We start from the raw sequence: 26,643 nt of genomic DNA on the forward strand, positions 1-26,643 counted from the left end.
GCCCTGAAAGCCTAAAAAGTGAATCAATGTAAGGAGCTTTTTTAGAAGTACCAGAAATGTTAGGTTCTGAGCTGCACTCATTTGAACCAGCAGATATCCATTCCCTAGCTACTTTAAGTAGAAATTTTTTGTATCTTAGTGTATTTTGTCTATTGTAGTTGTAGTAAATTTTGAATGCATTGAATGAAGCGCAGTTGATCAAAAAGAATGCTATTTTTTTAGACCACTTTATACTTTTTTAAAAGATACTGCTGTTTGCCAAATATTGGTCTGCTCGATCGACTCCTTAATGTATTTGTTGTAGTCTAATATGCATGCAAGTTTAACTATATCTTTCATAGAATTTCTTTTTTTGTTTTCCAGTTGTTTTCATAGAGGCATTGTGGATAGTTGATATCATATTCACTATCTTTTATCTTTTCATGATGTAAGTCAGGGGTCGGGAACCTATGGCTCGTGACCCAGATGTGGCTCTTTTGATGACTGCATCTGGCTCGCAGACAAATCTTTAATAAAAAATACAACGTTAAAAATATAAAACATTCTCGTGTATTACAATTCATTCATTTCCTACCGCTCATGTTCATGGTTGTGGGTGGTTGGAGCCAATCACAGCTGTCCTCCGGGACAACAGCAAATATTTATTGGATAATGCGTAAGGTACTCGGGTCATTGTGAAGTCAGGAAGTAAACTCCCCTCCTTTTAATCAAGTAGTCAGCTAGCTAATTGCAGAAACCCTTTTGACGAAGAAGATGGCTAAAAGAAAAAAAGATGAGGAGTATCGTACTTTTCAGCAGGAATGGACAGAGGAATTCGCCTTTGTGGAGAGAGCAGGTTCTGCAGTGTGTCTAATATGCAATGATAAAATTGCATCAATGAAACGATCAAATATGAAGCAGCACTTTGACACATGCCATACTACATTTGCATCGAAATATCCAGTGGGGGAAAGCAGGAAGAAAGCATGTCAAGAGCTACTGTGCAGAGTGCAAGCTAGTCAGCAGCAACTTCGTGTTTGGATCCAACAAGGTGGCTGGAATTCGGCTAGCTTTGCTGGTGCTTTAGAAATTGTGAGAAACAGAAAGCCATTCACAGATGGGGAGTATGCCAAAACATTCATGCTTGATGTTGCCAATGAACTTTTTGATGACTTTTCGGATAAGGACAAGAGAATCAAATGAATAAAAGACACGCCTCTGTCGGCAAGAACTGTTCACGATTGTACCATCATGATGGCAAACAAATTGAGGCAACACAAGTGAAGGATGACTCAACAGACATAAGCCATTTATCCCAGTTCAGCGTGATTGCAAGGTACGCTGTCAGTGACACACTGCGTGAGGAAAGTCTTGCTGTTTTGCCTATGAAAGAGACAACAAGGGGAGGATTTATTCAAGTCTTTCACTGAGTTCGCTAAAGAAAAAAATCTACGGATGGATAAACTTATTTCGGTGTGTACTGATGGTGCTCCGTGCATGGTGGGGTAAAACAGGATTCGTAGTGCTTCTTCATGAACATGAAAAGAGACCCATCCTAAGCTTTCACTGCATCCTACATCAGGTGGCACTTTGTGCTCAGATGTGTGGCGAGCAGCTTGGTGAGGTGGGGTCACTGGTCATTTGGGTGGTCAACTTGATTGCTACCCGAGCTTTAAATGATCGCCAGTTTAAAACACTGCTGGATGAAGTTGGTCTGCTTCTGCACAGCAATGTGTGTTGGTTGTCAAGAGGGAAGGTGCTTAGCCGTTTTGTGGCTTGTCTGAGCGAAATCCGGACTTTCCTTGAAATGAAAAACGTCTAGCATCCTGAGTTAGCTAACACTAAGTGGCTCCTGAAGTTCTGTTATCTCGTGGACATGACTGAACAGCTGAACCAGTTCATTGTGAAAATGCAGGGTGTTGGAAATACAGTCTTATCCCTTCAACAAGCAGTGTTTACATTTGAAAACAAGCTGGAACTCTTCATCGGGGACATTGAAACAGGTTGTTTACTACACTTTGAAAAACTGGGAGAGTTTAAAGATGCATGCACAGCAAGTGACCCTGCTCAACATCTTGATCTCCAGCAGCTAGTGGGCTTCACATCTAATCTCCTACAGTCATTCAAAGCACACTTTGGAGAATTTCGTGAGCACACTCGTCTTTTTAAGTTCAACACCCACCTACATGAGTGTGCAGTGGACAGCGCCAACCTGAGTTACATTCCCGGTGTCTCTGTCAGAGATTTTGAACTACAAGCTGCTGACCTGAAGGCCTCAGACATGTGGGTGAATAAACTCAAGTGACTGAATGAAGATTTGGAAAGACTTGAATGACAGCAAGCAGAGTTGGCAAGCAAACACAAGTGGGGAGAAATGAAAAAGCTTCAACCCTCAGACCAGCTGATTGTCAAAACTTGGAACGCGCTTCCCGTCACATACCACACACTACAGCGTGCGAGTATAGCTGTACTGACAATGTTTGGCTCTATGTATGCATGTGAACAGTCTTTCTCACATCTAAAGAACGTTAAGATCAACCTACGATCACATTTAACGATGGAAGTCTTAATGCCTGAATGAAGCTTAACCTCACCACGTATCAACCACCAGACTACAAAGCCATCAGCAAAACCATGCTCCAGAAGTCGCATTAATGATAAGAAGTACTTTATTCATCACTGATTAGAAACAGCATAACAACGTTATTAAAAAGAATTCAGAGACTTACTGTACTTTAGAAGTGTTAGTCTTACATAAAATGCACACATTTACTTGTATTTAGTGTTAAACATATTGTATGGCTCTCACGGAATTACAGTTTAAAATATGTGGCGTTCATGGCTCTCTCAGACAAAAAGGTTCCCGACCCCTGGTATAACTAATGGGTTCTTTCCATAAAAACATCATTTCCCCTCTCTGAAGATTCTTTGACTTTTCTCTTAGTACCTTTGGCAAGCCACAGTTTTCTCTTATGGTACCACAGATTAACATTTTCTTTTCTAATAATATTTCACCTGTAGAAACACTGTTGTAGTTATTAAAATTGAAATAACTAATGCAAGTGCAAACATGAGTTAACTCATGAGTGGTCAACGATGTGTTATTAACATTAGGATGGTCTGGAATACAGTTGAGGTTTAAGAAGGTTGAAGGCGTGCTATGACTATCTGGCAATACAGTGAAAGTATTATTTTAATATTAATAGTTCCTTGATCTTTGATAGAAATAGTGTTAGGGTCCCATTTGAAGTGTCAATATTATTTGAGTTTAATTTTATTTGTAGTACTTTATATTCAGAATGGCCTGTACATTTTTTTACTAAACTTTCGTTTTGCCTCATATTAAAGTCATGGACTTTAATTTTGAAGTTACTCCTTCACATCTTTTTTGAACAACTTATTTTTATTAACATTTCTTGTTTAATACTCATGTGGCTTAATAGGCAAGCTTATTTCCTTAAAAATTATTTCCAAATTTAACATTAATTGGGTTATAGTCACTGACTTGGTTTGAGAATTGGCTAAGGCACTAAACTCTAGAACTGATTGAGATGCTAGGTAGTTATTGTCGTACAATTTTGTTATCCCGGTCCAGTACTTTATCCATTGTATCACCACTGGCCCTGCTACAGTTTTTTTTTGTTTTGTTTTTTGTTTTTTTTTGTATTTTTCTGAAGCTGGAAACGGGGAGAGACAGTCAGACAGACTCCCGCATGCGCCCGACCGGGATCCACCCGGCATGCCCACCAGGGGCGATGCTCTGCCCACCAGGGGGCGATGCTCTGGCCCTCCGGGGCGTCGCTCTGCTGCGACCAGAGCCACTCTAGCACCTGGAGCAGAGGCCAAGGAGCCATCCCCAGAGCCCGGGCCATCCTTGCTCCAATGGAGCCTTGGCTGCAGGAGGGGAAGAGAGAGAGGAAGGAGGGGGGGTGGAGAAGCAAATGGGCGCTTCTCCTATGTGCCCTGGCCAGGAATCGAACCCGGGTCCCCCCACACGCCAGGCCGACGCTCTACCGCTGAGCCAACCGGCCAGGGCCTACAGTTTTATTCTTTAATATACTTTAATCACTATTTAAGTACGAACTATGTGTTAACTATTCTACTAAGTGCTTGCTTTCTTATTCACTTTCTAAATGTTTTTTTACCCATAGGGGAAAACCAAACCATATGTTAATGGTACACCTCCTACATATTTCAGAGAAGATTTAAGACCATGGGAAAAATCACCAGTACTTAAAATATCTGCTCCACAACCCATTTCGAGTAACAGAATTGATACCTCAAATTCTTCTAGTTGGGTTGCTGGCTCTTTCAGGTACGATACTCATTTTGTTATACCTGTTTATCTGAAAAAATATTCATTTTTAGTCAAATGAATATTTTTAATGCAGCACCTTTAAAAATATTAATATATATAGATTTCTAATATGATAAACAGAAAATTACCTAAATGCATACAAATTACTAACCATAGGCTATATTTTTTCCAGAAAAAAAATTAATTTTCCTTGTATAATCAATGGATATTATTAAATACTATCATACACATGTAGTAACTTGATAGCGGGGGTTAGGGTAGAGAATAATATATATTAGTTAAATGGCAAAAGGTTTACCAGTGGTTTTCAACCTTTTTTTACACTTGGGGAATGGTAAAAATAGGACAATTAATTCAGGGACCACTAGGGCAGAAATAAAAAATATTTGTATTTTGTGCATTATCTTTTAATTATACTATAAAATGAAAATTCTCTAAAATAACCAGATGAACAATTAAAAATATATTTTTAATACAATATAACTGAAATTACTAGAGAGCAATATTTAATTTAACTGAAGCTCTAAAAATAACTACAACAATCTCAGTAGTATTTTCATTAATGATTCAGGCTGATAGGTGGCAATGATCCTGAACATAAGCAAATTCAACTAAGATGACTGGGTCTGTAATCTTCATACACCATCAGAGTGGTTAACTCTTTCGTGGACTGGCAGTTGAAAAACTGACCTATACGATCTAAAGAGAAAGCAGAATGTAATCATTTATGTTATTTACAGAAAGCCCCTGAAGAAGACCATTATGCCATTTGTAGGTTTACCTTAGCTTTTTTTTTTAAAGCACATTAAGGGGTATTTAAGAACTCACAAAATGTATTGTTATTCACAGTTAATTTTCAGAGGATATTTATTTAATGTTATACTGTGCTTTTCACTTAACCTATATTTTATCCATATTTTTCTTTTATTTGGAAAAGTCAGTTTTTAAAACTTAAAAGAGTGGATGTAATTAATATGCAGTATTCTTTTTCAGCATTTTTGAGCTTGTGCTTCATCTTATATACCTATTGTGGTTTATAATATTCCAAAACTGTTAATTGACTTACCAGTTATATTACTATCTGGACAGATGTGTAATTATTTTGAAATATACTGTATTTTGCACGGTTGGAACAAAGATTATTATGTCCCAGTGGATGTTGCTTATGTTCTAATGGTAGTTCAGAAATTAGTCTTAAATTTTGTTACCTAAGGAAACATATTTTTTAGAACACCTAGAAGCATTTTCTAATCCCTAATGTTAGATTCTTTTTTTGAACATATTTTAAGAATAGAATGGTATAAAGTTAGAAAAATATACTGGCTATTTCTAAAGTTTGTAGAATTATTTTTTCTCATTATAGTATAATGTCTTCTGTGAATCTCATTGCTGGGTTTCCCCAAGTTTTTATCAAATTTTTGAACATTAGAAAGTAGTGAGAATTTTGTTAAAAATAAAAGGAAAAAATTCCATTCATCTTGAAGGATAAGAATTTAAATAACAACTTTTGAGTACTTCTGCTTGAATTAGGTAAGTTATGAATCAAATCCCTTTGTTGCTACGCTTTTTTTTTTTCTTTAAGAGGTCCAGTTATATTATTTATCGTTATCTCTTTAGGTACATTTTAGTAGTTATTTGTGTATGTATCTATATATATATAAAAGTAGCTTCCATTGAAAGTATCTTTTTTGAAGTTGGCCACAGCTGATGAAACAGGTTTAAATTCTCTCATTATAAATCTTATATATGATTTATAGTTTCAGTGAAAATTGGAGGTAGAATATGAATAAATGAATACATTGTGAAGTAACTTTTATGTCATTTAGTCCTGTCAGTCCTCCTGTCATGGATCTCAGAACCATCATGCAAATTGAAGAAAATAGACAAAAATGTGGAGCTACACCAAAGACAAATTTGGGGTCAGTTAAAAAAATTATAAAAAAGGAAAGACCATGTATAATTCTGCTGTAATGAATTGGAAAGACCTACTGGACTTTTACCATTTTTCTGCATTTTTTGTTCAAGTTAATTACAGCTCTTTTCTAGGTAGTTTAGCCTCTATTATACCTTTCTTAAATGTGTGCTAAAGATTTAATGGGGTTGATAGTCCAGTTCTTGTGGAATACAGTATTAAATGCCAGAAACTTGCCTTTAAAATACTCATTATGGACTAGTTCTGATGCAAGTGTATTAGTAACTAAGAGATTTATATGTAGCTATTACTTGATCATTGATACTATAAACTGATATTATCACTGTTGAAACATTTTGATCCAATAATAGTAAAGCCACATCAAATAAACAAAAAGCAGTATAATTACTTATAACCTTTGCTGAGCAGAAATTAATGTTAATTGGTTTAATTTGATTTTTAGCAAAATAATTTCTTAAGGAACTAAACTTTCTCAGAGGTAATGAAACTAACTGGTTTAATTTAACTTAATTTTTAGCAAAATGATTTCTCCTGGAGTTAAACTTTCTCAGAAGCAACGAAAAATTATTGCGATGACTACCAAAGAAAATAATTCAGGAATGAATAGCATGGAAACAGCTTTAACTGCTCCTTCAAAAAACTCAAAACCAGCACATTCATGGTATGGTCTAATTTTTAACAAGCATAGTTCTTTGCATTATTAGTTTTAACGCAGTTCTTGACTTCTGGCTCTTATTTTCCTGTGTTTTCAAATATTTCATTTTGTCTTTGCTTTTAGTTAAAAACTATTGTTTGGGAAATAAAAACAACTTTTTTGACAAGTTCATCATGGTTTTCAAAAGTGTTTTGTATGTAGATATTTTGGGGGTGTATATTTTAATTAGCATTTATTGCAGTAGCATTTTAAAGGAGTATTCTTATTTTTTTTTATTCCTATAAGAAATAATATACAGGGTGGGCATAGATTGTTTTATGGTTGTGAGTACACAGTGTTTATTCTTATATTATTATTAATTATTGTATTTATTTGAGCTTTTACAAGATTGTTCCTAAATGTACGGTGCCACTGTGATATTGAGTTAATAAAACTATTGTAATGGTCATAACCTGCATGTGTTTTTCCATGTGAACAACTGTAAACCTACTTTTGCTCACCCCTGTATATTATAAATTAGGTTAAAGCAAACTTTATACCACATTTTTTTTTGTCCTCCTGTGTATATCATGACTGTCTTTATATCACTGTAATCAGAGCTTATTATTCTTTTTTTAAAAGGGCCATTTACATAACATTGTATTGTGTAAGTTTCCTTCATTAGCATTTATCCATAATGGAACATTAATAGAAATAATCTTCCAAGAGGTCATATAGCAATTTTGAGATGTGTAGAATAGGTTATACTTCCTGCCCCCTTCCTACCCTCCCTTTTCTTTGTAATTGATACCATAATAATTGGCAATTAGTTCTAGAGGAAAAGTACATGGGTAGAGTGAAAGGCAAGAAAGAGAGATCAGTAGAACCATTTTTCACAAGCATTGAATAGAATTATTCCTTTATTTTATTTTATTTTTTTAAGTTATAGGAGGGGAGATACAGGGACAGACTCCTGTGTGTGCCCTGTCCAGGATCCACCCAGCAATCCTCTGTCTAGGGCTGGTGCTCTGGCCATCTGGGACCACTCACAACTGAGCAATTTTTAGTACCTGAGGCAGAGGCTCCACAGAGCCATCCTCAGTGCCAGGGCCAACATACTCGAATCAATTGAGCCAGCCAGGCAGTGGGAGGAGAAGGGAGGTGGTAAGAAGCAGATGGCCCCTTCTCCTGTGTGCCTTGACCAGGAATGAAACTTAGGACTTACACATGCTGGGTCGTCGCTCTATCACTGAGCCAGCTGTCCAGGGCCTGAAGAGAATTTTGAAGGCTACCTTTGGTTTGGGGAATCCCTTCACTGCTTCTAATACCACATTTTTCTGTTTATAAGAGGAAATAATTTTCCCAATTAAAGTGTAAATTATTTTGAAGATAGTGACAACTCGTTTTATTTTGAGTGCACCAATGGGACTAAATCAATGTCTGTTGGATACTAGTATGTCTAAAGCATGATCACAGAAAAAGAAAGTAAAATATATTGTTCACAAAAATTGGGGGATATTTCAAAATGAATATGAAGCTATAAAATATTCCCTAATTTTTGTAAGCAGTGTAAAAGGTGAGAAAGCCCAGGTGAAAAAGAAAAGAGCATGTAAAACTTTAGAGAATGGGTTTAGTAGAATTTCTTAATTAGTTTTTGTTGTGTTTCTTCTACATGCAAGGCACTGGTTTTTTGTTTGTTTTTTTCTGGTGGAAAGGCAGTACATAAGACTGACTTGGTCACTGCCTTTGTAGGGTTTTTGGGTAGCTGTTAAAACACAGGGTTGTGTTTTCTCTAATTAAAAGTATGGAAAAATTTTTTAAAAAGTTCTCAAGATACTACGTTTGTTGTAATTTGAGAGAATTAATTAAGCACATGAGAAAGCTTTGGTAATAGAGTTTTAGTCATGCCATCAATCAGTTTTCTACCTAAAAACAAGTAAATGAACAAAAGAAGGAACAATGATTACTCAAAGTGTGGACTCCGACTAACAGATGTGCTGAATTTATTGAGGCTGAATTCTAGCACCAATTAAGAAAAAGTTCTAAATAAAAAAATGAAGGTAGTTTATAGTTTGACAGCATGATAATACTCCAAGGCTTATAAGGAAAGACAACAATCCCCTGCTCCAGACCTTCCCTTTTATGTCTGGTTAATTAAGATTCATGGCAGTCATATCAGTGAGTGTAATTATATCGGCTTGTTTTATATGTTTCTATTTTTTCCCCAGAATAACTAGTTTTCACAATTTTTTTCCTTTTTTTTTTAATGTACCCATCATTAGTTTTCCCCAAACATAGTTCTTTCCAAAATGGGGAAACATATCAGGTACTATAACGATTTTACATGTTTTCTTGGGGATATATTCCTACAGCTCTGTGTTCCCTGATCTGAACTTGGTCTTTTCCTGGCCGCTGAGCATCTGTTATCTTGAGACTTTCCTGTAACTGTCATCCTGGGAATTTCCCTTGCTTCTCTATAATGTTTGATCCCAGTTTCCTAGAGTCTGTGTTTTTCTCTTTCTTGGGTTACTCATTGTTTTGATGTAACACAGCTGCATCAGTCCAACAAAGGATGTATAGGGCATATATTTTGGAGCTGTTGTAACTATGAAAATGTTTTTATTCTCTCCATTTCTGACGGATAGATTGAAACAAAATTCTAAGCTGGAAATCATTTGTAGGGCTTCTTTTTCTAATTTTTGTTGGGAAGTCTAATGCTATTCCAAGTCCTAACTTTTTTATGTTACCAGTTTCTTCCCTGCTTGCTTTTTCTCTTAAAAGCATAAAGGGTGTTAAAAGAAAAATCTATATGATTAGAGAAGTAGGTCCAAGATGGTGGCATATTTGGATATTAAGCTCATGCCTTCTCAGTAACATCAAATGTACACCAATATTTAGAGCATTTTCTCCTGAGAGACCAATGGTGAGCCAATTGAATAGCTTTTGCACAACAAGCAAGAGAGATGGACCACCTAGAGAGGGTTGGGGAACCATGAGAGCTCTTCATAGAACTGAAGGACCCCAGTCCAAAAATAAAGAAATTAATCCAATCAAAACACTAAAGGAAACCAAAAATTAAAAGGGATCAAAAAGAAAGGAACAGTGAAGACCAAGAACAACCAAAACAACAAAGCAGCAATAAGCACATACTTATAAGAAAAAATTACTCCAAATGTAAATGGACTAAATAGCCTTTAAGGATATAGGATGGCAAAATGGATTTTAAAAACCTTGATCCATTTGTATACTGCTTACATGAGACTTTAGGTTAAAAGACACACACAGGCTGACTAAAAATGAAGGGGTGGAAAATGATATTTTATGCAAATAGAAATGAAAAGAAAGGTGGAGTAGCAATACTTAGACAAAATAGACTTTAAAACAAAGAATGTAAAAAGACAAAGAAGGATATTATTTTAAAGGGGTCAGTTTAAGAAGAGGATGTAACAATTGTGAATGTCTACAAACCCAACCAAAGAGTACCTAAGTACTGTATATAAAGCAAATATTAATAGACATAAAGGCAGAAATTACCAGTATTACTATAACAGTTGGGGACATTAATACTCCACTTACCTCAATGGATAGATCATTCAGACAGAAAAATTAGTAAAAAAAATAGTCATGGCCTTAAATGGCACATTACACCAATTTGACATGATAGACAACACTAGAGCATTTCATCCATAAAACTGTATATCACACATTTTTCTCAAGTGCACATGGAATCGTTTTCAGGATAGATCACATATTAGGCCAGAAAACAAGGTTAAATAAATTCAGAAAGATTGAGTTTCTATCGAGCATATTTTCTGACCACAATGGCCTGAACATATAAATCAACTACAGGAAGAAACCTGGAGAAAAAATACAAATATGTGGATGTTAAACAACAAACAACATGCTTCTAAATAACCAGTAGATCTAAGAGGAAGTAAAAAACTACCTTGTGACAATAAAATGAAAATACCTCATAAAATTTATGAGATGTGGCAAAAGCAGTTATAAAAGTAATTTTATAGATATACAAGCCTTATGTCAAGAAGCAAGAAAATTCCTAAACAATCTAAATTTATACCTAAAGAATATAGAAAAAGAGGAACAAACAAAATGCAAAATAAGGGGAAAGAATATATATCAGAGAAGAAATAAATGAAATAGAAAATTTATATGGAACCACAAAAGATCATGAATAGCCAAAGCAATCTTGAAAAAGAAAAGTTGAAGGTATCACACTCCCTGATTTCAGATCATACTGCAAAGCTATAAGTAATCAAACAGTATGGTACTGGCACAAAACAGACACAGATTAATGGAACAGAATAACCCAGAAATAAAGCTTTGCTAATATGGTCAACTAATCTACAACCAAAGAGATACGAATGAACAATGGAGTAATGACAGAATCTTCAAGTAGTTCTGGGAAAACTGGACAGTTGCATGTAAAAAATGAAACTGTATGACTCTTATGCATAAAAAAATTCAAAGTAGGTTAAACCTAAAACCATAAAACTCCTATGAGTGGTCGGCAAACTCATTAGTCAACAGAGCCAAATATCTACAGTACAACGATTGAAATTTCTTTTGAGAGCCAAGTTTTTTAAACTTAAACTATATAGGTAGGTACATTCCTTATCGAGGTAGCGCCTGCACGTGGTATTTAGTGGAAGAGCCACACTCCAGGGGCCAAAGAGCCACATGTGGCTTGCGAGCCACAGTTTGCTGACCACTGTGACGAAAACATCGGTAGCAAACTATTGACATCAGTTTGAGTAACATCTTTTTGGATATGTCCTCTCGAACAAGGGAAACAAAAGCAAAAATAATCAAATGGAATTTCATCAAACTGAAAAAGCTTCTGCACAGAGAAGGAAACCATCAACAACACAAAAACACAACCTACTGAATGGGAGAATATGTTCACAGTAATATATCTATCTGATAAGGGGTTGATTTCCAAAATATATAACAAACTCAAAGAACTCAATAATGAAAGAAAAAAAAACTGTTGCCAAGGAAATAGAAAAGATTATAGGAAAATATTATGAACAATTGTTAAATGCCAACAAATTAGACAATCTGGACAAAATGGATATAATCCTAGGAACATAGAATCTTCCAAAACTGAATGAAGATGAATCAGAATCAGGACAGATTATAATTAATGAAATAGCAACAGTAATCAATAAACTCCAAACAAAAGTCCTGGATTGGATGGCTTCACAGGTGAATTTTGCCAAACACTCAAAGAAAAACTAACATTGATCCTTGATATTCCAAAACATTCAAGAGGAGGGAAGTTCATTTTACAGAGCCAGCATTATCATAATTCCAAAACCGGATAAAACACTTCAAAGAAAATTTTAGGCCAATTACCTCTGATGAACATAGATTCTAAAATTCTCAACAAAATATTAGGAAACTTGATCTATCAATAAAATAAAAAGATACTACACCATGATCAAGTGGGATATATTATGTGGATGTAAAGTTGGTGCAATATTCACAAATCAATAACCATAATATACCACATAAACAAAATAAAGAATAAAACCCACATGATCAATAGCTGCAGAAAAAGCATTTCATAAAATCCAGCAAGTATTATGATACAGACTCTCACCAAAATGGAAATAGAGGGAACATATCTCAGTGTAATAAATGACATGTATGACAAGCACATAGTCATCATCATACTCAATGGGCAGAAACTATAAGTGTTTCTTAAAGATCAGGAACAAAACAGGAATATCTGCTTTCACCACTCTTATTCAACACATTACTGGAAGTCCTAGACACAACAGTCAGACAAGAAGAATTAAAAGGCATCCAAATTGGAAAGAAGTAAACCTGGTTATTTGCACATGACATGGTACTGTATATAGAGAACCCTAAAGATTCCACCAAAAAACTATTGGAACTGACAAATAAATTCAATCAAGTAGCAGGATACAGAATTAATATCTAGATTAGTTACATTTCTATACACCAATAGTGAACTCTCAGAAAGGTAACTGAGAAAACAATCCCATTTACAACTGCATCAAAGAAAAGATAATACCTTGAAATAAATTTAACCAAAGTTGTGAAGGGCCTGTACTTAGAAAAGTATAAGACACACAAGGAAGAAATTGAAGAAAATACAAATATGAGGAAGCATATATGTGTCCATGGATAGGAAAAATTAACGTTAAAATGTCCATACTACCCAAAGCAATCTATAGATTCAGTGCAGTTCTTATCAAGATACCAATGGTGTATTTTACAGAGATAGAACAAATATTCTAAAAATTTATATGGAACCACAAAAAACCTGAACAGCCACAATAACCTTGAGAAAGAAGAACAAAGTTGGAAAAATCATGCAAGCTGATATTAAACTATAGTATGAGGCTATAGTAATCAAAACAGCATGATACTGGTATAAAATAGGTGTATCGATCAATGGAACAGAATAGAAAGCCCAGAAATAAACCCACACCTTAATGATCAAGTAATAATTTGACAAAGGAGGCCTGAATAGACACTTCTTCAAAGAGGACATACAGATCATACAGATGGCCGATAGGCATATAAAAAGGTGCTCGAGGTGGCTAATCATGCGAGAAATGTAAAGGACAATGAGGTAATACCTCACACCTGTCAGAATGATTATCAGCAATAAATCAACAATAAATGTTGGTGAAATGTGGAGAAAAGGAACCCTTGTGTACTGTTGGTGGTAATGCAGATTGTTGCTGCTACTATGGAAAACAGTATGCAGGTTCCTCACAAACCTATAAACAGATGTACCATATGACCCAGCAGTTCCACTTCTGGGTATTATCTGAGGAAAACGAAACACTAATTAGAAAAGATATATGCGGCCCTGGCTGGTTGGCTCGGAGGTAGAGCTTTGGCCCTGCATGTAGATGTCCTAGTTCAGTTCCTGGTCGGGGCACACGGGAGAGGCGACCAACTACTTCTTTACTGCTCTTCCCCTTTCTCTCTCTAGTGCAGCCATGGCCCGATTGATTGATTCAAGTGTGTTGGCCCCAGGTGCTGAGAATGGCTCCATGGAGCTCCCACCTCAGGCGCTAAAAATGGTTTGGTTAAAAGCATGGTCCCAAATGGGCAGAACATTGGCCCCAGACGGGGGTTGCTGGGTGGATCCTGGTTCCCCTCCTCTCATTTGAAAAATAAGAAAAAGAAGAAGAAGGAGGAGGAGGAGGAGGAGGAGGAGGAGGAGGAGGAGGAGGAGGAGGGAGGAGGAGGAGGAGGAGGAGGAGGAGGGAGGAGGAGGAGGAGGAGGAGGAGGAAGAAGAAGAAGATATATGTACTGCTTGTTCATTGCTGAATTATTTACATTTGGCAAGATGTGGAAGCAACCTGGGTGTCCATCAATAGATGAATGCATTAAGATGCGGTATAGCCCTGGCCAGGTGACTAAGTGGATAGCGCATCATTCCGGTGCACTGAGATTGTGGGTTTGGATCCTTTTTCCTCTCTCCCTTTCTTGCTCAATTTAATTTAAAAAAATTTTAAAAAGGAAGTGGTATGTGTGTGTTTGCATATTTGCATACACAGAAATATAGTGGGATATTATGCAGCAATAAGATGAAATCTTGCTGTTTGTAACATGGGCAGACCTAGAGGGTATTATGCTAAGTGAAGTATGGTAAGTCAGGCAGAGAAAGACAATTGGTTTTATTTATATATAGAATCTAAAACACAAGCAAACAAAACAGTAACAGAGACCAAAGGATAGTCTCTGTTCCTAGAGGAGGATATGTGAAAAAGATGAAGTGGAATAGAGTAAGTTTGTATTGTGGATAGATGATGACTAGATTTAGTGGGTGATAACATTGTAAAGCATAAAAACGTCAAATCACTATATTATACACCTGAAATTAATATTATATCCCAACTATGCTTAGATGAAAAATTAAAATTAACTGACCATAATGATGAAAAAATGCTATGTGATGATGACATTTATACAGTAAAAATACTCATTAACATTTATGTTTATTCACTCTTTTTTATGCATGTGTTCACTTTAATTATGTTTTATTGTTTTACGTTCTGATTGGAAGCTATGTGTGCCTGTTTGTTTGGAACCACTTGACAGTTGTAAATATAGGATGATTTGGTACTATTCTTAGAGAACCCTTAAATGTCAGTATGTCCATGTCTTTTCTCTAGTATCACCATGTCTTTTCTCTTGAATCTGTCAGCTTCTCTAAAGAGGAGACCTTTAACTTTTATATTTGGTTGCTAGCATTCTGGAAGCTGATCAGGGTAAGGAGGTTGGAGTTGGGACTGAGGTTCTCACCATTTGATAGAGATTTTCTTACCTCCATTCAGTGTGTAGACTCTACACATTAGTTCACTCCTTCCTGACTCTATTACTAGTGTTCTTCAATCACATTTTCCTTCTACAAAGATAAGGAGGTACAGGTTTCTGACCACATGGAGAGAAGAGTATCTGACATTCTCTACCACTTCACAAATAAATGTTGAACTATTTTTCATGTTTACAACCTCATGCCTACTTTAGGATTTGATATATAACATGGGTCCAGTGTGTGAGCCTTTACAGGGTTCTGGGCTTTACACTGTACCACCTTCTCAATTGTCAATAATGACAATTAGGTTTTCTTTATTTCCATTACATCAGTGATTACTCTAGCTCTTTTCCACCCTCCAAAAGTAAATTACTAGTTTTAGTCTGCCATTGTCTTTTTTTTAATTGTCACTGTATTTTTTGGTAGTCTACCATTGTTTTAATGATTTACTCTTTTTGCCTTTGTGGGTTTATGCCTTTCTGATTACTTGCCTCTTCATTTTATATAGGATTTCAGGGGAAAGGATTAAAGTAGTCATTTATTTGAAACTTCAAACTTAGATTTTCTAATTCAGTAAAAATTTTCCCTGGTAATTATTAGCTACATGAGGTCAGAGTGTCAGGGTAAGGAGAGTATCTAAATTTCAAAAGAAACCTATTATGGTATATTAAAGAGAATTCTAAACACATGGGGTGAGCCTGACCAGGCGGTGGCGCAGTGGATAGAACTTTGGACTGGGACGCGGAAGACAAGGTTTGAGACCCCGGGGTCGCCAGCTGGAGTGCAAGCTCATCTGGTTTGAACAAGGCTCACCAGCTTGAGCCCAAGGTCGCTAGCTCAAGCAAGGGATCACTCGGTCAAGGCACATATGAGAAATCAATCAATGAACAACTAAGGAACCACAATGAAGAATTGATGTTTCTCATTTCTCTCCCTTTCTGTCTGTCCCTATCTGTCCCTCTCTCTGACTCTCTGTCTCTGCCACACACTAAATAAAGAAATAGATAAATAAATAAAAACATGGGGTGACATGCCAAAAAATTTGGTCAAAATTATAATCGGGTTATTTTTCCTTAAAAATAATTTGTTGACTGAAACCTAGTGCTGTTTATTTTACATTTACTTAATGTGAATATATGACTGGGAATTTTAAATACAGACAATAATAGATTTTAGAACACCAAGGAAATATATTTTGGGACACCTAGAAAATTTATCTCACTGACTAATTATAATTTTCTTCTGAATTATCAAATTGAGAGGTATCTGAATTAATCATGTATGCTTTTTTATGATTTTTTGCAACTACATATATTTGGTATCTGAAAGATATTTTAAAGTTTATTTCTCCTAGATTCTTTTGAAATTTGTGTACTGCTTTTACTTATTAAATAGTGGGCTGAGGTAACTTAGTCAAATATATGAAAGTAAGCTATATGTTAATATGTCTCTATACATATATAAAACATATACGTACTATATATTATTTGGTTATGGAAATTTTATTCTCAGTTAATGGCATAGATAAGAAAACATTTGTTAGATATTTGAAGAACACATTTGTGTAAAATCATTGGTATTTTTTATATTTTGATTTATATTTAGTATAAATGGAAATAGTCATTATTAGGTTAATTTTTTTGAGTCTTTAGATCTACAAGTTTAATATATCACTTGGTTTTTAATCAGATATATATAGTACGTAAATACATGTAGTATTTACCTGAAGAAATTAAAAATGAAACATTTATTTTCCTGACGGCATTCTTTGTAAATGTGATCTAAACAGAGTTAGTAGAATTTAAATTTAAATTTTTATTTATTTATTTATTTTTACAGAGACAGAGTGAGTCAGAGAGAGGGATAGACAGGGACAGACAGACAGGAATGGAGAGAGATGAGAAGCATCAACCATTAGCTTTTCATTGCGCTTTGCAACACCTTAGTTGTTCATTGATTGCCTACTCAAATGTGCCTTGACTGCGGGCCTTCAGCAGACCGAGTAACCCCTTGCTGGAGCCAGTGATTTTGGGTTCAAGCTGGTGGGCTCTTTGCTCAAACCAGATGAGCCCGCGCTCAAGCTGGCGACCTCGGAGTCTCGAACCTGGGTCCTCTGCATCCCAGTCCGATGCTCTATCCACTGCGCCACAGCCTGGTCAGGCAAGTTAGTAGAATTTAAACTGCTGTGCTCTGAAAAAGCAGAATATTAATCTGAAATTAGCATTTTAGTCATTTATAAATTGTATTTATAGAATGTATTCATTACTGTAGTAATTAACTTTTTAACATTTCTCAGAGAAACATCTTTATTCTGATAAATTATGTAATGCAATTTTATTTCCTTAGATTTTTTATAATCTTTTATTTTAATATTAAGGTTAATATGCAATGCATTAGCAAATCACAAATTATTCCTCTAAGTCGGCTTCTTATAATAAAGATTTTTACTAGTTCGTTCACACATCTATTTACCTAGTCCATATGACTCTCAGTATATAGTTGTATTCCTCCTGTTTGCTGTTAGATGTGGAAATAAGTATTTAAAATAATTGGTTCTTGCATTTGAATAAAGTTTTACCCAGTTGAATTTTAAATCTAATGTGAAACACCAAGTGTATAATGGGAGTAGCCCATTTTTCATTATTCTGTGTTTGACTTGGAGAAATAAATCTTCAGTGGAAGAATGCACAATCCTTGTGGCCTGGCTTGATTTAAGAATGTGAATTCTTCCAAATTTCATTTAGAGCTAGCCTATAAGTTATAGACTAATTTCAATTATAATTATTTAACTTTAGAGCTAGGAATTTTATTCATTAAAGCAAAATTTTCAGGACTGCTTTGGCTGAAAAACAAATCTTGATTAATTTTTGGTGTGACTGCAAATATCTACAAATGCTTCTCTGGCTGCTAAGGTGAAGTTTCTCTGGCTGCTACGGTGGAAAATAGCCAGAGCCTGTGAGTTAGGAAAGCAAAATCATAGGAAATCAGACACCCTTTGAAATAATGGCACGATCAGTGGAAAGAATAATAGAACTAACTCATTTAAAGAAATCTGCGTAAGACATTTTATAAGTAACTACTGTGTATGATTAATGAGCATGAGAGTTTGATCTTTTGTAAGTACTGTTACCTGTATTCTTAAAATATTATAAGTAATGTTTTTAAAAAAATAACTTTTAGAGTATAGATCACCACATATTGAAGTCCCTGAATTACTACTAGGTTATATCCCAAAACTTGTGTTTTTTATACACATCATTGTGAAGTTTTTGTGTTTAGTGACATGAATTACTGCCAGGAGACATTCAACAGGTTATCTGGTAAGAGTATTTGCTAGTGTGTTCCCAAATGAATAATGATACACTATACTTAACACCATTCTTACCTTGGTTACCATTAAAAACCTTCAGGTATGTGTGTTTTGGGGAGGAGAAAGGAATTGGTAAAGAAATGGGGAGTGGTTCTTTTGGACATGTATATAATTTTTTAAGGTTTTTAAGGAAATTTTGTGATAAAGTCAGGTGATTTCCTTTGAAGAAGTATTTTTAACCTGAATACGTTAGTAGGTCGTGTTTCTGATACAAATCTATAAAGAAAATTTCTTTCATATAATGAGTTCAGATTTTACTTAGGATAAATGACTTAAATGTGGACAACTCAGTAGAGTGTAGTGATTAAGCTGGGGTTCTGGAGTGAGCCTTGCCTGAATTTAAATCATGGATCTGTTACTTGGTAGCTTTGTGAGCTTAGATCAATTATTCAACCTTTCTCTGTCTTACTTTTCTTGTCCATAAATATAACTAAAAACCTATTTCACAGGAGTTAATATATGGAAAACATTTAGCACAGGACCATCAACACTATAAACAAATACATAAATGTTAGCCATTGTTACTTAAAAAATAACTTAATTTTGCAATATGCTCACATAATTAACTGATTTCCTTAGCATGTATTAAGTTTTTGGTGATTTATTTATTTATTTATTTATTTATTTATTTATTTATTTATTTAGCGAGAGAGACACATAGGGACAGAGAGATGAGAAGCATCAATTCTTTGTTGTGGCGCCTTAGTTGTTCATTAATTGCTTTCTCATATGTGCCTTGACCTGGGGGCTCCAGCAGAGCGAGTGACCCCCTTGCTCAAGCCAGTGATCATGAAGTCATGTCTATGACCCCATGCTCAAGCCAGTGACCCTGCACTCAAGCTGACGAACTCGCACTCAAGCTAGCGACCTCATGGTTTCGAACCTGGGTCCTCTGCGTCCCAGTCCAATGCTCTATACACTGTTCCACCACCTGGTCAAGCTATTATGTGAAGCAGTCTGTGTTTATTTAATCTTTTTGAGTATAGAAATTTGGTAAACATTTTTAGTTAATTTTGTTATGAATGGATGCTTAGCTCATACGTTAACCAAACAAAGTGTGAATCATTTTTCTCCCATCTTTGTTATCTTTGGCACTTTAAAAGAACTGTTGTCTTGATTTCTTATAGAAGACAGTGGTAGACTAGATGGCGAAGTATGAGTTTTGTGATCATTAAGAATTGGGTTTGGGATCCCAGTTCTGCCTTATCTTTGGTGATTTTTACAGTTATTGTGATCCCTGAACTTTGGTTGTACATTCTTGTGGTGATGAAAATACTTCTCTGTCGGGATTGTAATTGTAAGGATTAAATGAGATAATGCATGTAAAAGTGTTTTGCAAATATGGTTTGACCAGGAGCAGGTATAAATGAATAATTCAAAGAAGATATAGCCTTGCTTTTTTATGGGATATCCTAAATACAAGATGGGGCACAAGTAGATTTATAGTTGTAAATATACAAAACAGTCTATTCTTGTATTATTTATTAATATTGTATTATTTTACACATGAACAACTGTAAAACTACTTTTGCCCTACTCTGTAGTTTATGAACTTGATCTGGGTGTAGATTTTATCATACCTTCAAAGTATGAATTTAACTGGGAAATTACCCATTGGGCATTTGTGTTTATTTATTGACGTGGCCATTTTGTTTTCTAAGTAAATAAAATGGAAAAAAAATAAAAATTAGACTAGGAAATTGTTTACATTATTATTCATAATTTTGACTGTCTTAATATTACAGATTCTTAAAATGACACTAAGGTACAGTGTAGCTCTAGTGTACAAAATGGTAACTAAATATTGTTTTGAATTAATTTTTCCAAGTTAGTCAGGTTTAGAAAAGAGATATCATACTAACCCTATTAATGGATTATATTTTTTTACATCAGAACTCTTGTGCTCTCATTTTTTTCTTTTTCTCTTAAAATAAGTTTTGTTAAATGTGAAAATTGTGGATAGTAACAGACTTACATAGCACTTCTGAATCAGGTATTGTTTTAAATACATAAATTAACATTTGATCTTTATAACTATTATGATGAAGATGGTATTAGTATCTCCATGTTATTGATGAGGAAACCGAAACATAGGTTAAATAATTTCCAAAGGTCAAAGTTAGAGTATGACAGAGCCAAGATTTGAACTCAGTCAAGCAACAGAGCCTGTGCGCCTAATCCTATCACCCTGCAAATCTTTTTTATATCCTTGACTGTAAAGTAAAACATTAATTACTGAGTAAAAAGATTCTGATAACATAAAAATCTAAGTATGAAATCTTTGGAAGCTTAAATAATCTTTATAGGCAATTTTTAATGTTTTACCTGTTTTTGACAGATATTGTTCTAAAATACATTCCAGTCTTACTAATACTGCAAGTATTACACCTGCATTGAGTGTATTTGATTTTATGTTTTATATTAGTTAGATCAACTTAAATTTTATTTCATCTCTATTCTATCCTTATAAAATTGGGTTTAAATTTTAAATGTCTTATTATTGAAACATATATACACTTAGAAGTGTAATACAATGTATAAGTTGATAAGTTTAACAAACTGAACAACCTTGTGCAACCAGCACTCAGATTGAGAAATAAAATTACCAACCTTATTCAGAGTTAATGTTTCTTTTGTTGAGCTTAATTTATTGACCATAGGTTTTGTCGTTACTTCAGGTATAGTTATAATAGCTGTTATTAATGTCATTGCAGTCATTCAGAATCTGTTACCTTCATTTATTGTTTTTTTTAATCACAGAGTTTTGATTAGTTCACTACATTTAACAGCAAAAATCCAACATTGCATTGAAAACTATAATTAGATAATACTGTAAAATTTTGGTCTGTATTCTCTCCATTGTGCCTTATGATTTCCATCAGTGACCTTTTTAAGAAATGAATGTTTTAACATGATCTCTGTTGTCTTTTACAGGGCATCTTCTCTACATTCATTTTCATCCAAGTCATTTTGGAATTTTTTAGTAGAAGAAAAAAAATCTATTATTGGGCATAGTTCAGGAGATCATGTCAAAAAAATTTGTTTTAAAGGAATTGAAAATTTTCAGGCTCCACAAGTTGTAAGGTAATAAAATAAACTTAATAGTTTTTCTACCTTAAAATGTTCTATGGCGGTTTTATGTTCTGAAATAATCTTTAAATATTTACGAGGCAGGGTTTTATACATTCTTTGACATTCAGAATTAACATTTTTTGAAGTTTTATTTTTGGTATAATTGGTTTATAGTGAATTATATATCTAAACTATATAAAGTTTAGATATATAATTTTGATATATGCATATACCCATTAAACCATGATCACCAACTGCATTTAAGACCATGAATATGACTATCATTCTTAGAAGTTTCCTCATACTCCTTTATAATCCCTTCCTTACTTTCCCATAATTTTCTATATAATTACTGACCTGCTTCTGTCAATATAGACTACCTTGTATATTTTAAAGCTTTGTATCAATGGATTCATTCAGTAGATACTTTTTTGGAAAATCTGTTTTTTACTTTTGAGATTCATCCAAGTTGTGCGTATCAATAGTTCATTCCATTTTATTGCTGAGTAGTATTTCATTGTATGGATATAAAACAATCTGTTTATCTGCATCTATTGATCAACCTTTGGCTATTTCCAGTTTTTTGTTTAGCTATTTTTGATACTGGTTTTTAAAGTCTAATATGTTTTTAAACGGTTTCATATTTTTAAATGCATATATATAATCTCTTAAGTGTTAAACTTTGACAGTAAAAATATTTATGTTCAACTACATTTGAGTGCCACTTATACATGTTTTGTATCTATTACATACATAATTATAATTAAATGTTTTAAAATAGACCTGTACTCAGCACAGTATAAAACACTGAAGAAATAAAGTGAAGAAGATACTAATAAATGCAAGCATATACCTTGCTCATGGATAGGAAGAATTAGTCATTAAAATGTCCATACTACCCAAAGTATCTATAGAGTTAACACAATTCCTATAAAAATACCAATGGTGTATTTCACAGAACAAGTAATTCAAAAATTTATATGGAAACACAAAGGACCCCAAAAGAAGTCTTGAAAAAGAATAAAGTGGGATGTATCACATTACCTGATATCAAACTATAGTACAAAGCTATAGTAATCAAAAAAGCATGATACTGGCATAAAAACAAACACATAGATCAGTGGAACTAATAGAAAATCCAGAAATAAACCCATGTCTATATATAAGTCAGTTAATCTATGACAATGGAAGCAAGAACATACAATAGGGTAAAGAGTATCTATTCAATAAATAATGTTGGGAAAATTACACAGATAGAAACACAAAAATGAAACTAAAACACCTTCTTACATCATATACAAGAATAAACTCAGAGTGAATTAAAGACTTAAATGTAAGACCTGAAACCATAAAACTCACAGAAGAAAATTTAGGCAGTAAAATCTCTGACATTGGTCTTAGCAGTGTTTTTTTCTTATATATCTTCTCAGGCAAGGGAAACAAAAGAAAAAAATAAATGGACAATATCAGACTGAAAAGATTTTACACAGCAAGGGAAACCATCAACAAAACAAAAAAATGTTGAATGGGAGAAGATACTCACCAATGACATATTCAATATGGGGTTAATATCCAAAATTTATAAAAAATTCTGATCACTCAACACCAGAAAAACATCCCAATTAAAAAGTGGGCAGATCGGAATAGACACTTCTCCAAAGAAGACATACAGATGACCAATAGACATGAAAAGTGACTCAGCATCACTAATCAGAGAAATACAAATTAAAATTGCAATAAGATTCAACCTCACACTTCTCAGAATGGCTGTCATCAATAAATAGAAAGTGTTAGCAAGGATGTGGAGAAAAGGGAACACTAGAGTACTGTTGGTGGGAATGCAGACTGGTGCAGCTACTATGGAAAACAGTGTGGAGGTTCCTCAAAAAATAAATGGAATTGCCTTATTACACCTCAATTCAGCTTCTGGGTTGAGGAATATATCTGGAGAAACCCCAAACATTAATTAAAAAGAATATATGCACCCCTATGTTCATTGTAGCATTCCAAACAATTCAAAAGAATATATGCCCGCCTATGTTCATTGTAGCATTGTGTACAATAGCCAAGCTATGGAAGCAACCCAAGTGCCCATCAATAGATGAGTGGATAAAAAAAGCTATTTATGTACACAGTGGGATACTACTCAGCCATGAAAAATAATGAAATCTTAGCTTTTGCGACCTGTAGGGTACTAATAAGTCAGACAAAGAAAGACAAATACCGTATTACTTCACTTAATGTGTGGAATCTAAAGAACAAAATAAACAAAATGAAATACTCATAGATACAGAGGACAGATTGACAGTTGACAGAAGGGGGTAGGCTGGGGGGCTTAGTGAAATGGTGAAGGGATTAAGTACAATTTGGTAGTTATGGGGTAGTCACAGAGATGTAAATTATTGCATAGGGAATATAGTTTATAATATTGTAATAACTATATATTGGGCTAGTTGAGTACTTAGGGAGACCACTCTATAGAGTTCATGATTTTCTAACCATTATATACGTCTGAAACAAAAATAGAATAATATTGAACATAAACTTTAATTGTATATGTGCTGCTGAAGTGAGCACTGTGTAAACTGTAATTGAAAGAATAAAAAGGTCATGTATACATCTCATATTAAGTTTATTCCAGACAAATTTGTTTAATTAGAAAAATTTTTTTTAATTTGGTTATTTATTGTCCTCTGTAATGACCCTGTATCTAGTATATTTTTAAAAACTGAATATAATATAGTCTTTTTTTATTTTTATTTTTTTATTTTTTTACAGGGACAGAGAGAGAGAGTCAGATAGAGGGATAGATAGGGACAGACAGACAGGAGTGGAGAGAGATGAGAAGCATCAATCATCAGTTTTTCGTTGCTACACTGTAGTTGTTCATTGATTGCTTTCTCATATGTGCCAGGACCACAGGTTTTCAGCAGACTGAGTAACCCCCCGCTTGAGCCAGCGACCTTGGGTCCAAGCTGGTGAACTTTTTGCTCAAGCCATATGAGCCTGCGCTCAAGCTGGCAACCCCGGGATCTCAAACCTGGGTCTTTCTGCATCCCAGTCCAACGATCTATCCACTGCGTCACCGCCTGGTCAGGCTATAGTCTTTTTTGATAGAAGAAAAATAGAAAATCATTGGTTTTTTAAGTTATATGATGAGTGGACCATATTTTTAAATAGAAAGAAATGTAACTTTATTTTCTTACTATGAGGCACACAAATCTGTGTTCATCTTATCCTCCTTTTTTGTTTTGCAGTAGAAGAGTTGTCCTGATCTAAGGCTAGTATTTATTCCTTTGCTTGTATCTTAATTCTGATAATATTTCAGAAGCCTTAAATTGAATTATCCTTCGTTTTTCTTGTGGATATTCAACCTTTCCTTTTCAGTAGATTCTTCTCATCTGGTTTTGAATACACTCAGGTCTCTCTCATGTGGTCTGGGTGGGATAATTGATTCCTCACTCAAGCCCCCACACTTTCTTCTGGCAGTTGTCCCATCATTACTGGTCCCCTACTCCCTTCACAGCCAGATTTCTCAAAGAGCTGTCAGCTCCCACTCACTGCAAAATCTATTCTGGCTTCCAGTCCCGTTACTAAATTGAAACACTTCAGGAATTTATCAGTGAATCCCATATCGCCAACCCTATGGACTTACTGTATGATTCGTTGTACTCGAAGTTCAGTTACAGGTCATCTCATTTCACTTTATGTCCTTTCTATGCTATTTCATGAGCTTCTATGTTTAGTTATCAGCTACATGCTATAAACAAAGTTTATTGTTGTTTTCCCACATGTATCATCTGAGCTTCAGACTGTTAGACAACTGCTTTCTTGGTTTCTCCATCCTATTTGGATGTCCAGAAACACCTTAAACTTTATTTCCAAACCCAAAGTTTTATTTGTACCTCTTTCATAAAACCAAAATCAAACAAATACACAGACAAAACATTAAACAACCCATATTTTTCCTGATTTTTCTTCCTTGATAAGTGGCATTTGCAAGTCTTTTACACTAAGTTAATAAGTTCTGATAACTCACTGCCATTGGACCAGCCTACAAGTCTTTGACATGTCCATCCTCACCAATGTCCAGTCTCTTATCAGGACATGACAGTGTTATCTTTTAAATATTTCTCAAATCCGTACACTAAAATTTAATCTCCACTGGCTTTCACCATCATTCAGACTATTGTGGTCTTCCACCTGGTCACCTGAGTAAGCCTCCTAACTGGTCCTGCCTTTACCTTTCTTCCTTTCCTTCAGTATATTGAGCCAGCATGTTCTCTTTAAAATGCAGAATTCTTATATGGTCTTAAAGTCCTACCTAGTCTGAATTCTGCCAACCTCTTTAGCCTTATCTTTTAACATGATCTCTGTATTCTAGCTATCTTGGCCTTCTCTTAGTTTCTCAAATGCTACTTACCTCTTTCTACCTACCCACCCTTTGACTAGATGACTCTTTTTTCAGTCTCTAGTCAGTCATGTTCTTTGGAGCAGTCTGACTCCCCCTTTTGGGTTAGTTTCCTGTTTACATATGTTCTCAGTGCACTTTTCACTCTTCACACTTTCCACAATTATTACTAGGATTTTTTGTTTAATGTTTTCTACTCCCAAGATTTTAATGTCTGTATATTCAATTGCATAGTTCATTGAGAGTAAGGAAGATTGATCTCTGCTATCACCAGTGCTTAGAATGTTTCTTAGTATGTAGTAGGGGTTCTGAGCATTTGGTGAATGGTGGGATAAATAAATGAAATAACGTAGCTCTCTCAGGGAACATTTGTTTCCAACATAGCAAGTTATATTGTATTTCTTAGATGTATAAATTTTGAAATATGAAGTATTAACTTCATTTTTATAATTTTTCAATATTTTAAGTATTCAAGTATACATTAAAATGTTATTTTCTTTGGATATTTTTATTTGTCATAGAACTCTTAAAATATTAAGGATCTGTGGTTTCATAGTTGATCACTAGAGTGTGCTATAACATCAGGGCTCTTAATTGTG

At 34.6% G+C, this 26,643-nt stretch overlaps 1 protein-coding gene across 3 annotated transcripts in view; it reads left to right on the plus strand.

Annotated features, from left to right (window-relative positions):
* The window catches only part of IBTK (inhibitor of Bruton tyrosine kinase), an 85,965-nt gene that overhangs the window by 53,612 nt on the left and 5,710 nt on the right, over positions 1 to 26,643 (plus strand). For all 3 annotated transcript variants that reach the window (XM_066358970.1, XM_066358969.1, XM_066358971.1), the window contains 4 exons: positions 4,131 to 4,294; positions 6,124 to 6,216; positions 6,748 to 6,891; positions 21,496 to 21,645. In XM_066358970.1, the coding sequence (XP_066215067.1) occupies positions 4,131 to 4,294; positions 6,124 to 6,216; positions 6,748 to 6,891; positions 21,496 to 21,645 (551 nt within the window). The remainder of the gene's footprint in view (positions 1 to 4,130; positions 4,295 to 6,123; positions 6,217 to 6,747; positions 6,892 to 21,495; positions 21,646 to 26,643) is intronic.

Source organism: Saccopteryx leptura, chromosome 1 (assembly GCF_036850995.1).
Source record: "Saccopteryx leptura isolate mSacLep1 chromosome 1, mSacLep1_pri_phased_curated, whole genome shotgun sequence".
Lineage (NCBI taxonomy): Eukaryota > Metazoa > Chordata > Mammalia > Chiroptera > Emballonuridae > Saccopteryx > Saccopteryx leptura.